General features: G+C 39.6%; 2 protein-coding genes and 2 pseudogenes across 2 annotated transcripts in view; all 4 read right to left on the reverse strand.

Annotated features, from left to right (window-relative positions):
* Positions 1–2,821, reverse strand: part of LOC107653968 (retinol-binding protein 3-like) — a 4,383-nt gene extending 1,562 nt beyond the window's left edge. Inside the window, exons 1-3 of the mRNA XM_016440823.1 lie at positions 1,555–2,821; positions 1,288–1,469; positions 1,067–1,209 (exon numbers count right to left, since the gene is read on the reverse strand). Of these exons, the coding sequence (XP_016296309.1) occupies positions 1,067–1,209; positions 1,288–1,469; positions 1,555–2,739 (1,510 nt within the window). The 5' untranslated portion in view covers positions 2,740–2,821. The remainder of the gene's footprint in view (positions 1–1,066; positions 1,210–1,287; positions 1,470–1,554) is intronic.
* Positions 2,822–3,205: 384 nt separating this feature from the next.
* On the reverse strand, positions 3,206–6,278 carry LOC107653900 (retinol-binding protein 3-like; annotated as a pseudogene).
* Positions 6,279–10,399: 4,121 nt separating this feature from the next.
* Positions 10,400–11,535, reverse strand: LOC107653901 (growth/differentiation factor 2-like; annotated as a pseudogene).
* A 1,182-nt stretch (positions 11,536–12,717) lies between these two features.
* Positions 12,718–16,315, reverse strand: part of LOC107653931 (growth/differentiation factor 10-like) — a 4,389-nt gene continuing 791 nt past the window's right edge. The window contains exons 2-3 of the mRNA XM_016440793.1: positions 14,886–15,757; positions 12,718–13,156 (exon numbers count right to left, since the gene is read on the reverse strand). Coding sequence (XP_016296279.1) covers positions 12,965–13,156; positions 14,886–15,757 — 1,064 coding nt within the window. The 3' untranslated portion in view covers positions 12,718–12,964. The remainder of the gene's footprint in view (positions 13,157–14,885; positions 15,758–16,315) is intronic.

Genomic DNA, 16,315 nt, shown 5'->3' on the forward strand with positions numbered 1-16,315 from the left:
GATCCCAATATCGTCGGGCAACCGACGTGACGTCGGGAGTGACCGACTGAAAGGGAACTGGGTCTCCGAGACGCTTCAAGAAACCTCCTGCAGAGCTACAGTGCTGTTAAAAGTTTTAGGCACTTATGCTGTAAAATAAGGATGCTGTCAAAAATAATGTCATAAATAGATTTTCTTTATCAATTAGCTTCTATTAACTAAATTAAATCAACATTTGGTGACCATCCTTTCCGTTTAAAGCAGCGTTTGCCCTCGGTGCACTTGCGCATAGTTTTTCAGGTAGCTTTGCAGACACAGTTCTTCTGGATTGAGTCTGTCTCAGTTTGTTGTGTTTCTTCATGTAATCTCAGACAGACTGATGCTGATCAGATCAGATCAGATCTCTGTGTGGAGCACTGGCTGTTGGCAGACTCCTTGTGCAATAATAATATGCAAATCAGCATATTAGAATGATTTCTGAAGAATCATGTGACACTGAAGACTGGAGGAATGATGCTGAAAGGCACTGAACCCCCAACTGCTCCCCGGGCGCCGCAGCATAAATGGCTGCCCACTGCTCCGGGTGTGTGTTCACGGTGTGTGTGTGCACTTTGGATGGGTTAAACGCAGAGCACTAATTCCGAGTATGGGTCACCATACTTGGCCACATGTCACGTCACTTTCACTTGAGCAGAGTTTCTCAGGAGCTTCGCAGGAGGTTTCTTGAAGCATCAGTTCTTCTGGATTGAGTTTGTTCTGTTTCTTCATGTGACTCCAGACAGACTGATGATGATCAGATCAGCACAAACATAAATCTCACTGCATTATTACAATTAATGGCAAAATGAATGTTTGGAAATGTAAACTGATATTTCCTACTGACACACTACAGCAAAAGACATAACTGACTTAAAACCATTCTTTAGCTTTTGAAAATACTAGTGTTCTAATAATTTAGGGCACCAAATATGTGACATATAGGACACTGCACTTTTTGGGTATAGATCAAACAATCTAAAGTAAAATGATAAACATGTAAGGAATAATAGTGACACAAATAGTAAAACTTGTCATTTTAGTAATGTACCGGTAAGTTGTGTAAGGGTCAGAAGATCTCTTGAGGTATTGGAGGGTCTGTCGTACACGTGGTCTAGCACAATCTGCTTGTCACCGTCAAAGAAGTATGAGCAAAAGCCAGCAATGGAGGAGGTGGACCCACCAACGTTGTTCCTTAAAATATGAATGGTCATATCACATTATGTCTGGAATTTGTACATATCAGAGCGACATATCCAATAGAATAATCACCTTAAATCAATGATCAGCGCGTCAGTGTCAACCACTTTATTCCAGACGTGCTCCACAATGATCGTAGCAACATGTTCAAAGTCTCCAAACATGTCAAAGCGAAGGTAACCAATGTTGTTTTCAAATACATCAGTGTGGAATGAAACTTTGATGAGCTCAATGAACATCTCAGGCGTGGGATTCTGGAATTTAAAGGACAGTTAATTCATAATTTTGCCTCAACAACCAATGTATTGTTATATCTAATATTTTATGCCTAAGACTTACCTTTGGAGGAAGTGCGGGGATATTGCTGGTGGCCTTCAGACACTTGTCTCCTGACAGTTTTAGGAGGTCAGCAGAGAGCTTTGCTTCCAGTTCTTCCTTTGTGGAGATCAGGTTGTATTCCCCACTAGCTGCAACAGCTCCCAGCTTCTCAGCAACATCGTCCCCGATGCTCGGAAATGCATAGTTGTCGGCAACCAGTGTGGCTGCCGCCTGAACCAACCCTGCAGCACGGAGTTTAATGATTGCAATTGCAGCATCAAGGGCATCTTCTGCAGCAACTTCAATATCTGGTGCCACTCCATTGACCTCCCAGCTCTTGCCAGTGATGGGGTTAATAGACTTAGCAACTGGCACAGTCACATAGAAGTCAGTGTCACCCACCTTGATTTTGTTGATTTTTATACTTCCCCCAGCTGTGTTCTCCCCAACGATGGTGGCCCTTTTAAGGTTTTGAAGGCAATATGCAACATCTTCTGCAATCCCAAGAGTATTCTTGCTTGTCAGAATGATCAAGGGTTTGGAGGTGCCATACCTTTTTCCCAGTAGGGTCGGCATGGACCACAGCTCTATGGTGACATCGGAGGTGCGATCATACACAGAATCAATGTGGATAAGAGGCTCAGGATCGGTGTAGTAGGACACGATGTATGGGATTCCAGACAGCTCACCAGTGACTGCACTGCGGAAGTCAAGAATCATGGCGGATGTTGGGAGGATTTTGTCCCAGATGTACTCCAGCAAAACAGGCCCAACTTTCTGAGCCATCTCCTCTCCAATGATGTGTTGGATCTTCAAGTAGCCAATGTTACCATCCAGGACCTCAGCTTTCACAGTGCCTTTGATCATTTCGGCCAGTTGCTCTGGTGGGATGTCAGGCATAGCTGGGGGTTTTACAGGTACGAAACCTGGCTCGTATGTGACTTGCACTCTGGAATCAAAAATAGTTTGTTTAACCCCATCAGTCAGAACACTGGCAAGGGAGGCAGGATCTGAAATGCTGAGGATCTCCGTGTTACTGCTTGCAGCGTCAATTGCCTCTTCCATGCCGGAGAGCTTTTCTGGTGAGCAGTAGTTGTCCGTCAGAATTTTTGCCATATCCGCAATAAGTGTTGGAGATAAATCACAGTGAGCCACATTGCTGAAGAACAGCAGCGATGCTAGTATAAGTTTAAGAGCTTGAGCCATTTTGTTCTGTTTTGCTGCTATTATGGCGCAGCTGAACTGTCCTTCTGCAGGGAGGTTTGTCAACTGAGTCTGCTTCGACCGTCAGGTTTCTGTTAACACATGCATAAGAAGCTTTTCCTCACAATAAAACCTTCATCTCATTAGCCAAAGTTCTTCAATTAGACAATAACAAGCTAAATGTGTATGTTGCATACACTACCAGTCAAAAGTTTTTGAACAGTAGGATTTTTAATGTTTTTTAAAGAATTCTCTTCTGCTCACCGAGCCTGCATTTATTTGATCCAAAAAATACAGCAAAAGCAGTAATATTGTGAAATATTTTTACTATTTAAAATAGGTTTTGTATTTGAATATATTTTAAAATGTAATTTATTCCTGTGATTTCAAAGCTGAATTTTTAGCATCATTACTGCAGTCACACGATCCTTCAGAAATCATTCTATTATTATTATTATTATTATTATTATTATGTTGAAAACATCTGAGTAGATTGAGCACCTCCGATAGTGGGCTCTCCAATAACAGTGGCCCTGTTCAGGTCTTTCATTGTTCTAGTGAACACTTCAGCGGCTGATCCAGTTATGTGACTCGTCAGCATACAGATGTCTTTCTGAGAGCCGTACCTTTGTCCTAGCGCTTCGGGAAGGGTCATAACCTTTGTCGTATTTCTTTTGGAGTGATCAAAAATAGTGTAAAGGTGTTTCAAGGGTTGTGCATCAAAGAAATAGATGCAAAATAGTGGAATAGCCGCCTGTGTTATATCTCAGATCAATTATGAGCATGTCCGTGTTAACCAGCTTGTTCCATACAACTGTGACGAGCTGGGGACCAATTGCTCGCATAACCTGTATGTCTTCCATCATGTTGAATCTCAAATAGCCAATATTTTGCAGCCAATACCTCTACTTTGAATAGGGCATCAATGATGAACCCTACCTCTTCAGGGGAAGGGATTTTGGGAACATTGTGAAGGGATTCTGGTTCACAGTTAAAAATGTGCAGTCTGTGATCACCCGAGGTCTCTCGGAGATCTGCGGTGAGTTGAGATGCAAGAGATTCATAGTCAACAACTGAGCGATAAAGTCCTTCCATTAGTTTGGACTGTACCAGTCTACTCACTTTAGCTGCAACCTCAGGTACAGTGTAATGCTTTTTCAAGAGATCTCCAGCTTCTTGCACCAAAGCCGGAATATCCTTGTGAAACGCAATGATTTCATGAGCTTGCTCGACCGCATCTTCAGCAAGCACGATGGCGTCAGGAACTACTCCGTCTCCAAGCCAGCATTCCCCATGTATATCGATGAAATTTATGACAGGGACGGTAAGGCCAAGGCTTGTTTCTTCAACTGGAAAAGTCCTGGAGTGAAGGCACGTTCCAGAAGTGATTTCCCCGACAACAGTGCCTCGGTGCAAGGACTGCATCAGGTAAGCAAACTCTTCTCCAGCTTCCGCTGTGTAATAGCTTGTCTAAACATAAATACCCTTTCTGGAGCTATAGGAAGGCCCGCTGATGTTACAGAGGCTGTGAAAATCAACGGTCACGTTCCGGATGCTGTCGTAGATTGAAAAGAGGTGGGTATTTGATGAGGCGTCTAACATTTAGGAAAGCAGAATGGGCAAGGCCTCGGTGGATCTGCCGGTGTTATAGCGCAGATCAATAATCAGGCTTTCTGTGTCTCTGACTGGTTGCCAGACCTTCTCTTTGATTCGATCCTCTAGCTCTATCAAAACTGTAGGTGTAGCAAACCTGTCAAAATGCAGATATCCAATGTTTCCTGATAGAATTTCCAACTTGAATAATGGATCATTTAGATTATCAAAAGATGAAGGGGTTGTGGGTGTTGTATCCAGTTCTTGCCCCTTGTCGGACGATCCTTGCAAAGTCTTGATATTTAAACGAGGGTCTTCAAAGACGGACTGCAGCTCATAATTAAGTCTTGCTGCCAGCAACAGGGACCGTAATATAAAACCCAGATTCCCCAACCCTTAACTTTTCAACCTTAACCAACCCACCGGCTGACCTTTCTCCAACAATGATGGCTCTTTTTAGATGTTTTAAAGGGGTCCTATTATGCTCTTTTACAAAGTCTTGATTTTGTTTTGGGGGTGTACTAGAACAGGCTCTCATACTAGATTGTTCGAAAAACTCATTATTTTTCACATATTTTACATTATTACAACACCTCTCTCCCCAGTCTGGCATGAACGGCCCGAATAGTTCCTGTATCAAATGAAGGCCCGCCTTCTGAAATATGAAATGTGCTGTGATTAGTTAGCTGGGCCAGTGTGTGCTGTGATTGGTTAGCTGGGCCAGTGTGTGTTGTGATTGGTTAGCTGGGCCAGTGTGTGCTGTGATTGGTTAGCTGGCCGTTGGTTAGCTGGGCCAGTGTGTGCTGTGATTGGCTCCACTCGGGAAATGTCATGCCCCTTACCATAGCCGCCTGCGAGCTTCAGTGTAAATATTGCGTCAAAATCAAATCAATTTGAGCGTGATTTAAACCCGGATGATTGTATCCGACATAGTGATAACACTCGTTGCCTTCTCTAGTGCAGCTTGACCAGGTCTCGTCCCATTCGTTGATATTTATGATATCACAAATCCCGGAAAATATGCGTTGTAGTCCAAACGAGTCGTTCGTTGTAGTTTTTGAAAAGTGATTTCTGTTAATTTCTGCTATACAAAATATCTCCTTTTGAAGTGGAGTTTGAGCTTTGTAACTTTGCAGATCTTTTTTATGCTCAAACAGCAACATTACAGACTAACTAAAGCTGAAAAAGTGAAAAAACATAATAGGACCCCTTTAAGATGTAGGCAACAGCTTCTGTTGCGCCCATGGTGCGCTTGCTGATTAAAAACGATCAGCTCTTTTCTCTTCCTGTATCGTTCACCAAGGAGATTCGGCATTGTCCATAGCTCCTTTGTAGTGTTGGTGGGTCGTTCATAGATTGTGTCTATGTGCAAAAGTGGTTCAGAGTCAGAAAAATATGAAACTATGTATGGCACACCGGAGATATCGCAATAAACGCAAATCAGAGATCATCTCTGATGTATGGGCAACCTTCTTCCAGATGTTCTCTTGAAGGAGGCGTCCCAATTTGGCCGCTGTCTCCTGACCTATAATACGGTCACTCCTCAGGTAACCAACGTTGTTATCCTTCAGTTCCAGTTTAACAGTAGTCCTGATTAGCCGCATCAGCTGTTCCGTGGGCAGCGACTGAAGTGCAGGTGGCGTGATCGGAATATAATTAGGCTCGTAAGACACGGTTAGTCTGGGGTCATTGAGTGCACCTTGAACAGCTACAGCTGCCAGTGTTTTCCGATCAGAGAAGTGTAGGATCTCTCCGCTGCTTATGGCTTATTGGATTGCCTCCTGCATGCCAAGATTCCCTGGGAAGCAGTAGTTTTCGAGCAGAATTTTAGCCATGTCCAAGACAAGTGCAGGCTGAAATGATGCATCGATGAGCAGGACCTGACAAGCGACTATGATCAGAGCAAAAACTCTTACAGTCCCTGCCATCTTTTGTCCATTCATTTGGTGAAGAGGGCCGTTGTTAAATGGGACTCTGTTTTCTCTACTAGGTTTTTGACAACAGCAAACACATAAGAGGCTTTTGCTCTGAATAAACCTTTAATCGCATTATCTGAAGTGCATCAGCAATGCAATCACAGATAAAAATCAATAATTGTCGGAGGGATATCACATCTCTCTAAATACACAGCTTCATCATGACTTTAAGGGGTAGGTTCACACCCAAATCTCACGTACATATGTCTATGGAACATATTTTGAAAAATGTCTTTGTATCCACACAATGAGAGTCAATAGGTTCCAGTATTGTTTTGGACCCCATTGACTTTAATTGTATGAACAGTTGAAACATTTTTTTAAATTTGTGTTTCATACAGGTTTGTAATGACATGAGGGTGATGACAGATGATAAATGTGACCCTGGAGCACAAAAGCAGTCTTAAGTCGCTGGGGTATATTTTTAGCAATAGCCAAAAAAACATTGTATGGGTCAAAATTATCGATTTTTCTTTTATGCCAAAAATCATTAGGATATTAAGTAAAGATAATGTTCCATGAAGATATTTTGTAAATTTCCTACCGTAAATATATCAGAACTTAATTTTTGATTAGTAATATGCATTGCTAAGAACTTCATTTGGACAACTTTAAAGGTGATTTTCTCAATATTTAGATTTTTTTGCACCCTCAGATTCCAGATTTTCAAATAGTCGTATCTCGGCCAAATATTGTCCTATCCTGACAAACCTTACATCAATGGAAAGCTGATTTATTCAGCTTTCAGATGATGTATACATTTCAATTTTAAAAAATTTACACTTATGACTGGTTTTGTGCTCCAGTGTCAGAAATGATAACCGAATTTTAATTTTTGTGTAAAAACAAGATGTTCGTTTGTAAGGAAAGTGCATCGTAAGACAAAATGCTTAAGTACTGTATACTGATTGGAAAGTTTAGCCTTTGCTCCACAATTAACTAGTTTATTTAGTCTCAATGTTGTTGACCACTTTAGTTTTGCTGAAAACATTTTAAGCAATAAAACATTAGAAACAGTCAACATATATTCTCTTTGGATTATGGTCCTCACAGCCCTGTCGTCACAGCATGAGGAAAATAAGGTCAAGCTTTCAAAGGTAAAGTCTGGGTCAGGCTAATGACATTATTACACAGGTAAACAGTTGTCCATTTAATGAACACTTACGATGCACTTGGCTGGCCTCATTACATGAAACCATAACATAGATTTATTACCTTGACAATTTGGTGCAGTAACTGTATGTGGATTTGATTGTATAATATTCTGAAAAAAGATCATTTATTCACTCTTTGGCAAAAACTGTGTGTTATTCAAAGGCAGAACAGTCATTGTTGTTTTTAAAAATCTGCTTAGAGATTTTCTCCCTCCATTCTTTTCTAGCATTTGCCTAAATATCAGAGCAATAGTGTGAATTTAGAGGCCATGGCAACTTTTACAGGATGAAATTATATAACTCCACACTTACGCAACACTAATTGGTGCTGCACTGTTAATCTTGCTTTATCTTTTAATGCTCAGAGTCTTATGCAATTCTATCTGCTGATTCCATGTGGCCAATCAAATGCGAATCTCTTTTTGTCCAGTGCATCTGATGTGAGGAAATGTTTCTAAGCTGGAGATAGCGTTTCTATCTAGTTAGCATGACTTATCTGTCCCTGAGTTGTTTATGATCTAGAGAATGGCTGTTTTTGTTTTAAAAGCAAATGATGTAAAAATGAACAAAGCAAAAATTTACCAATGCTATGATGTTTGTGCGCTCATAAATTACGAGGGTAGATTTTGTTTATTGATTGAGGATCATGCAACGTAACATCGTATGAATGTTACAAACAGTCACCTTTAGTACAAATTTTCTAGTCAGCACCATCTGAAAGCTTTGAATTGCTTTGCCTGAATGAAAAGCTCCACCAGCAGACAGCGCTCACCACACATCACAATGAGCTGGCATTTATTACTGTAAAATTAATTTGGGGAGACTAAACTGAAATGGCTTTAATGCATTTTGAAACCATTTAAAAATTCATAAAATAACCATTGTAAAACTAAGTATTTTGTATGTAAATATACATGCTACAAATACATAAGCAAAAACAACGGATTATATACACATTTCTTTTTGAGAGGAAAAAATAAATTGTTAAATGAAAACAATTAAATAGACTTATTGAAAATGTATATAAGCACAGTAAGTACAGGACGAACGAATACATTGGTAAGTTATATTCATGGGAGTCACTAGGGGATGCGTTTTAGGGATCAGTGTTTTCAATCCTGAATGTTTTGGTCTGGAACAAGTGGGACCTATTGTGAGATTTAAACTAGATTTAGGCCCAATCCCAATTCTATTCTTTACCCCTACAACTGTTTTATGGCACAAGCATTTGGGGCCGTTACTCTATCGCCCTCTTGAGGTTTCTTGCTAGTATGTACAACGCACGCTTGGCCAAGCATTAACATCTGTTCCTGCATACTTGCGGAGAGTATGTTTCTGTATTAAAATGTAAAACAAAAATCCTTAGGAGAGAATATCGCCCATGATGTTTTGGTCTATGTCCCAGATGCTGTCAAATCCTAGAAATACCGCTGCGCCCCTGTAAATGAAAACACAAAAACATTTTAATCACGTAAGGGAAGCTGACTTTAACCAAAACCTCTTAATTTAATCTTAACTCTTCAAAAGGGTGTTTATAGTCATTTATGGTTCCATGAAGAACCTTTAACATCCATGAAGCTTTTCCATTCCACAAAAGTTACAAAAAAAATTAAGGTTCTAAAAGGTTTTTTTGCAGCGATGCCATAGAAGAACCACTTTTGGCTCCCCAAAGAACCTTTCAGTGATCAGTTCTTAAAATAACCATTTTTTTTTTTAGTGTGAAGAACATTTTAATAATCTGAAGAAACCTTTTTGTGCAACGGAAGCGTTCCATGGATGTTAAAGGTTCTTCATGGAACCATTGATGTCATCGAAAAAAGCTTCTTCTGATTATTAAAATGTTCTTCACAATAAGGAGAAAACAGTTCTTTTGACGGTTCACTAAAAGGTTCTTTGGGGAACCCAAAATGGTTCTGTTGCATTGCTACATACCCCCCTTTAGAGTATTTATTTTTGGAATTTTTGATTATTTATTTAGAGTGTAGTTCACTAATGGGCAGTGTTGGGGAGTAACTAGTTACATGTACTGGAATCACGTAATTTAATTACAAAATAAGTATGTAATTAGTTACAGTTGCTGAGAAAAATGTGTAATTAAATTACAGTTACTTATTACAAAGGGGATTACATCTGAATAGTTTCACACACACACACACACACACACACACACACACACACACACACACTCTCTCTCACACACAAACACAGATTTAATTGATTTCTTTCATTAATTGCAGTGACTGCTCTAAAATATGAGACCGCAATGTTTCAGGAATAGGACACATGCTTATTCCATAACTGTTTTATTTCCTATTTAGGTTTATGTATATGCTTAATTTTTTTAAGATGAACTGTTTTTTCCAAAGCATTGTTAGATGCCAGTGTTTCCTATGCAAAGATGTGATTTCAAAAACAGTATCATAACTATTACAGTTTTTGTCAACTGCTTACACAAATTTTCAAAACTTTGCCTCTCTTTTTAAAAACATTGCACACAAATCCAAGAACTGCACACACAAAATGCAAAATGCCTCACATCTCTCACAGATTTTGTGTGTAAGCAGAAATCCTGTAAACTATATCTTATCATTTTTAAATCTGTATTTTACCTCAGACTGATCTCAAAATAAGAAGAGGTGCCAAAGTCTGCTTTTGTGGTGGCTGTGCTTTAAAATTAAATGATTATAATCTTAATTCAAGTGATGAGGGATGTTGACAGTCTGATGGTAATCAGTGTTGAGTTCTACTGTAAGGTTAACCCTGCCTCCTTTACATGTTTGAAAATAATCAACAGTTGAAAACATCAAACATCAAATGTAATCAAGTTATTCCATTTTAAATAGGGTACCTTGTAATCTGTAAACTATTACATTCCCAGAACGATAGACCAAATGCTGTTGCAAAGATGTTTTATACAGATGCATGGATAAGCAGGCAAAACTACCTACATCCACACTTTGCTACTTTCATCTCCTCATAGAGGTGTCGGACCGTAATGACACCCTTTTCTTGATACATAACTGCAATTGGATCCAGCTTGGTTGGGATGCAACATGCCATGTTTGCCTTTTTGGGATTGCTCAGGTTAACCAGAGTTTGGATGATTGCATGTTTGGAGGGGGTTACGTCATCTGTGAGGGGGAAATAACACACGCCTTTGCACTCATAAGCATCGTACTCAGGCGGCGCCACGATCCATTTGTCCCATCCGATGACTTTGTTTCTGCCCTCGGTGAGGTCTCTCCCATCCAGAAGATTTAAAATGTTTGTGCTCTGCTCGTACTCTACATCATAAACATTGATGGACGTGAAGAGGTCAGCGCAGGTGGTTTTACTTCTTTCCCAGAGAGTGAACAGCCTCAGCTGGACTGATGTGATCTCTTCATGATTTGGGATGGAAACGTTGAATAGCAGTTTTGTTGCCCTGTCTAATGGAATAAATAACATCTGCAGAGAACATGAAAGAGAGATTAATAAACCTTAATGAACAAGTCAAAAACATCATTTTTGGTATGAAGAAAAAGTGAATGATCGTGGTTTGGATGCAGTCCCGTTATTAGAAACATTGACTCCTCGTCTTACAAGAATCTAATGCATCTGCTTCAGAGATCCGAGTGAGCTTTCTTTATGTACTTACCCTGTATGATGAAGCTTCGGATGACATCCGACCGAGGGATGGAAGCATATTTATTATAGAGCTCGATCATGAACTGAGGAGGCTGAACCTTACGGTGTTCTTGCGGCACGCCTGATAAATTCAGCTTCCTCAAAAAATCTTCCTTCATGAAGTCCAAATAGTTGTCCAGTTTGGAGTTAAAGTCATGCTCTTCCTCAAGGTTTCACTCTTCTGCCTGAATGAACGTTGCATCTTCTAAACGATTTTGCTTAAATATTTCCCTTCGCAAAACCCAACTGAAGTAGCAAAATTCATGGACATCAGGAGGAACAAATATTGCAAACCCTGCATCTTCGTGTAGTTTCTAAAACGAATAGGTGACTTTCCGGTGCAAGTTTTACATCTGACTTGCGTTTGTGGCCGATCCTTTGAAATCGGGGTTCCTCAGGTTCACTCCCATGCCCCACACTCTTTGGAAACCAAAAAAGTAGCATAGCTATTCTTATCTTTGACACCGATGTCGTAGTTTGAGCCTTGTTATCTTGAGGAAGCTTGTGGTTAATGAGGGTTCTGTAAACACGTTGGGAACAGACTAATGAGCGAGATTTAACAACCCTTATTTACAGGGTCATACTTCAGGCATGCATCTCCATCATATGTTTGTGTGTGTATTTAAGATGCTTCAACTAATCAGCCTCAGCTATGATACATATTAACATTTTAGATTCCGGTGCTTCCTTTCATTTTTATTCAGTCAACCACCCACTAAAATTCAAAAGCTGGAATCTGGTTGTGCAAGGGTTAATGGGTCTGAGTTGAACTTTGCTCTGTTGTTGCAAACAATCTACATTCCTAATAAAACTCATTAGGTCTTTATTCACAAAAAGTCCTCCAGGATTTCAGAAAAAAAACACACAGTGGTTTAAGAATCTGGGTAAAGAAATGTTTGCATAAAAAGTTGTAAACAATACAGTTTGAAAAATAAATAATTACAACTGACGTAATTGCTATTAAATACAAAACTCTTCTTTGATAAAGTATCACAAATCTTTGATAAAGTATCACAAATCACAACCTCTGGGATGTTATTTATTTTAAAACTTACTCTATGGCAATAATTAATCTGTAATTTAATTGCTTTTTTTTTTTTATAGATATGGCTAATCAATTTATCTGTTCTAATCTACAAGGTCTGGCCTCATAGGGGAAAACTTTAAAATTAATGTCAAATCACAAAGCGCTAGATGGCAGCATTATGCTGAATTTCTCACAAAAATAATCTGCAGTTTCTTTCCATTCAAGATTCCAGGTGTTTAAATCCTAGGTTGAAGAGCCTACAAATCAAATAAAAACCTCCGGTTCATATGGTAACACTTCACAAAAATGTTTCATTTGTTAACATTAGTTAACTACTTTAGTTAACATTAAGTAACAATCTATTGATCTTTGTTTGTTAATTTCTACATTTACTACTACTACTAAGTTTTACAATTAAAAGTCATCTGTTTACATTAGTTAATGCATGAGCTAACATGAACAAACAACCGTATTTTTATTAACAAAATATATTGCTCATAGTTCATGCTGCCCAATGCATTAACTAATGTTAACAAATGAAACCTTATTGCAAAGTGTTACGGGATTTATTTACAGAAATCCATTATGAAAACGAAAACAGTTCTGCTTGCTATATGTTACAATAAAGGTTTATATACAATTCACTCAAAGAGAAAGATTGGAAAGAGGATACAATGTTTGTGTGCAAAGATCCTGTATTATTTGAGGTGTTCCGGTCTTATTTGCAGAGATAAAGTTCATTTGTGTCACATCAACTTCAGCTGAGTTTGTTGTGGTTTGCAGGTTGTGTTTATGAATGTCCGTTAGCTAGTTTATCGACAGGCGCAGGTCTCCACAGACATGCTGGGATAGATCTTCACGACCATGTTTCTGCTGGAGTCCAGGAACAGCACAGCCAGAGAGCTCATCTTATCCGGGACGCAGCACGGCTCTGGGACTCCAGGGACGATCCCTACGGCTCTCACTATACTCTGGATGGTGGCATGATTGGATGGATGAACAACCTGCATTTAAAGAAGTCAAAGTTGGAGAAAAACTGTTGCCGGTTAACAAGACAGTGTTACAATGCCTGAATGCCTTTCTTAAAGGGATAGTTCACCCAAAAATGAAAAGCTCTCGGGTCGGAAAGCTCTCGGAGTTCATCAAAAATATCTTAATTTGTGTTCCGAAGATGAACGAAGGTCTTACGGGTTTGGAACGACATGAGGGTGAGTACTTAATGACAGAATTTTCATTTTTGGGTGAACTATCCCTTTAAGACCCAGTAACAATCACTATAAAGAGAACTTTAACACTAACCATATTAGTGCAAACGCACAATAACGTTCTGCTGCAGTGTTTTTATCATTCATCAGCTGGAAAAAATCTTTAAAAAATTGCAATTCCTACAAAATCACCTTATGATATATGTCATCTGAACTATGTTATGTTTTAGTTAGCTTACATACTAGCATTGCATACAGATTTATGATTAGCCTGATAGCTTCCCTTATGAAAATTAACCATGGTTTTACTACAAATAAAATTTAAAAATCATGGTTACTATAGTTAAACAATGGCAACCACAAATAAACAATGGTTTTGCTATAGTTTAACCATGGTATATGTAGTAAAGCTGTGGTTATAAAAATAGTAATCAAATGCGCCAAAAAACATGGTTACGACACTTTTACTACAATATAACCATAGTTAATGTTCGTAAGGGTTAGCTTATTTGCATTTACAGAAAATGTATTGACTGTATATTCAGTGTAATTACGCATGTTAAATGTCCAAATACTCTCTCATAAGTGCAGCTGGCACCATCGTGCAACTCATTTATCGATTATAGTGAAAGTAATTTTCAGTGTTACTGTAACTGACCCGTCGCAAAAATCTGCCCTCCTTAGTTACTGTTGCTATGTCTGACAAGCCATGCCGCTGGCACACTTCACATCATGTTCTCATGCAATAAAAAATAGTACATTGCGGAGCAAAGAGGAAAACTGACAACATGCCGCCAGACAAGACAGAGCAGGTTATGAAACAAGGTCTCAGCTTTCAAATTTGGTCATTTTTTAAAAAGAAATTTAAACAATAAATACCGTTTTGTGGCTCTTTAATGTGTCGTGAGTCGTGACAGATCGTTGTATTGCCTCAGTTCAAGCAGCACACGTGAACTGATCATCTTTTCATATGTGACCCTGGAGCACAAAACCAGTCATAATTTTTAAATTGAGATTTATACATCACATGAAAGCTGAATAAATAAGCTGTCCCGTTTGACCCATACAATGTATCGATGGCTATTGCTACAAATATACCCCAGCGACTTATGACTGCTTTTGTGCTCCAGGGTCACATATTTACTTAATGCATGAAATAAACATGAATGAACATCAGAATGTGTTTTATTTAAACCGTGGAAAGACGGCAATGCACACCAAGGCTTAGTCCACCAAAGTTTATCTACTCTCCTGTCTGATTTGTTCGTCAGACATGATGGTGGATTCAGCGTTATGATTGGTCAGTCAAGCTCTTTGCGAACGGTCAATTAATTACTCAGTGTTCATCTTGCTTGGACAATTGACTATTTTTCTAAGCGGAAACTTTAAGACAATAAACAGGGGAAATTCTAAAATGATTGCAGCCCAAATCAATATTTAATTTCCACATATTTATTTTCTCTTGGTGAGCCGTGTATTAAGAGAGAAAATGTACAGTCAGCCGGTAATTATCACACAATACACTGACCTTCGGGATTGGGAATCCGCACATTCCTGCGCAGTAGTAGGCATCAAATGCTTTCGGCGCCAATATCCATTCGCTCCAACCGATGTCGGCAAAGTCCACCCTCAGGTAACGGCGCGAACACATCCGAGGCTCACTCCACTGCTTGCGTCTGGCTTTTTTCATGGTCTCCTCGTCAAAGCTGAGCTCCCTCGACCCTCTCAGTCCTCCGTGATTTTCCTGACCTTTTGACAAGGATTTGGGCTTTTTTACAAAAAAGGCACCGTCCCATATCTCCCTGCTCTTAAGATCATTATATTGGCTGTCAGGTAGGTAGTTACCCTGCAGGTCATCTACTTCCCTTCTGATTCTAGAGTTTAATGAAGATGGAGGAGCTTTGGTCCTGGTGTCCTCATGCACAGGAGATGGACTGTATCTCTGTAGACTCACAGCAACACTGTTGGGCTCTGTTATTGCAACGTCGTCGGCGTATACAAGAATGAACGGCAGGCTGTGAGGAGATGAGCGATCCTGACGTCTCTGATGCTCAAAGTCAAACTCAACGGTAATCGAGAGCTCGCCGTTCACATGGGCTTGTTTGATAGCTGATGATACATCCGTAATCTGCCAAAGCCCCTTTCTGTTAGGAGACAACGTGATGTTGCTCAGCTGCGAGGGGACTGCAGCGTTTGGCGATGTTCCCTTAATGATGAGATGTGTGATGGTAAGTGACTGAAGGTGCTGGAGATGGCATGAGGCTCCTCGGGAACGCCGGCAGGCCCAAGGCCGTTGACGAGCTTGTTGGTCAAGAAAGTGTAGAGTTGACACCAGTATCACCTCCGAATCGGGGATAGAGGTCATATTGAAGTGGAACACGACCTTGTGGTGGAAGATCTCTGAAATACGACATTACAAAACGGAACGAGAAGGTAATTGCTGCTCGTCAATGTAGCGTTGGTTTTACGCTCATCCATGCATGTGATTGACCAGTAAAGCTTCCAGACAACATCCTCATAAACAACACATTTTTCACATTCTAGATTTAATATCCGACCACTTTCTGCGGTTTACGAGGCAGTTTAATAAAAAGATAAACACGGCTCCCGAATCAGTCTCTGGACATATGGTAGTGTTTAGTGAGCGACTCTCAAGATCTCTTTCTTTCTTTTTTTCTGTTTCCACTAATACCCTCTCAGTGTTTTAATAGCGCACCTCCAGTGGAAACTCAGCTGCTCTGAATATATAGCCACTAAAACTGAAATAATGGGAAAATGCTTTCTGTACATGCATTCACCTATGCTTATCATATATAATTGATTTTTTAATCCAGATGCATTTATAGCATTATGGATTTATGTAATGCTGGATTATAGGTAATCTTTTTTTCTTTTAGGTCTACTCAAGGGTTTGAAATATTATAATTGACTCACATAATGAATGCATAAAACAGAATT

The sequence above is a fragment of the Sinocyclocheilus anshuiensis genome, unplaced genomic scaffold, assembly GCF_001515605.1.
Source record: "Sinocyclocheilus anshuiensis isolate Anshui unplaced genomic scaffold, SAMN03320099.WGS_v1.1 scaffold454, whole genome shotgun sequence".
NCBI classification, from domain to species: domain Eukaryota; kingdom Metazoa; phylum Chordata; class Actinopteri; order Cypriniformes; family Cyprinidae; genus Sinocyclocheilus; species Sinocyclocheilus anshuiensis.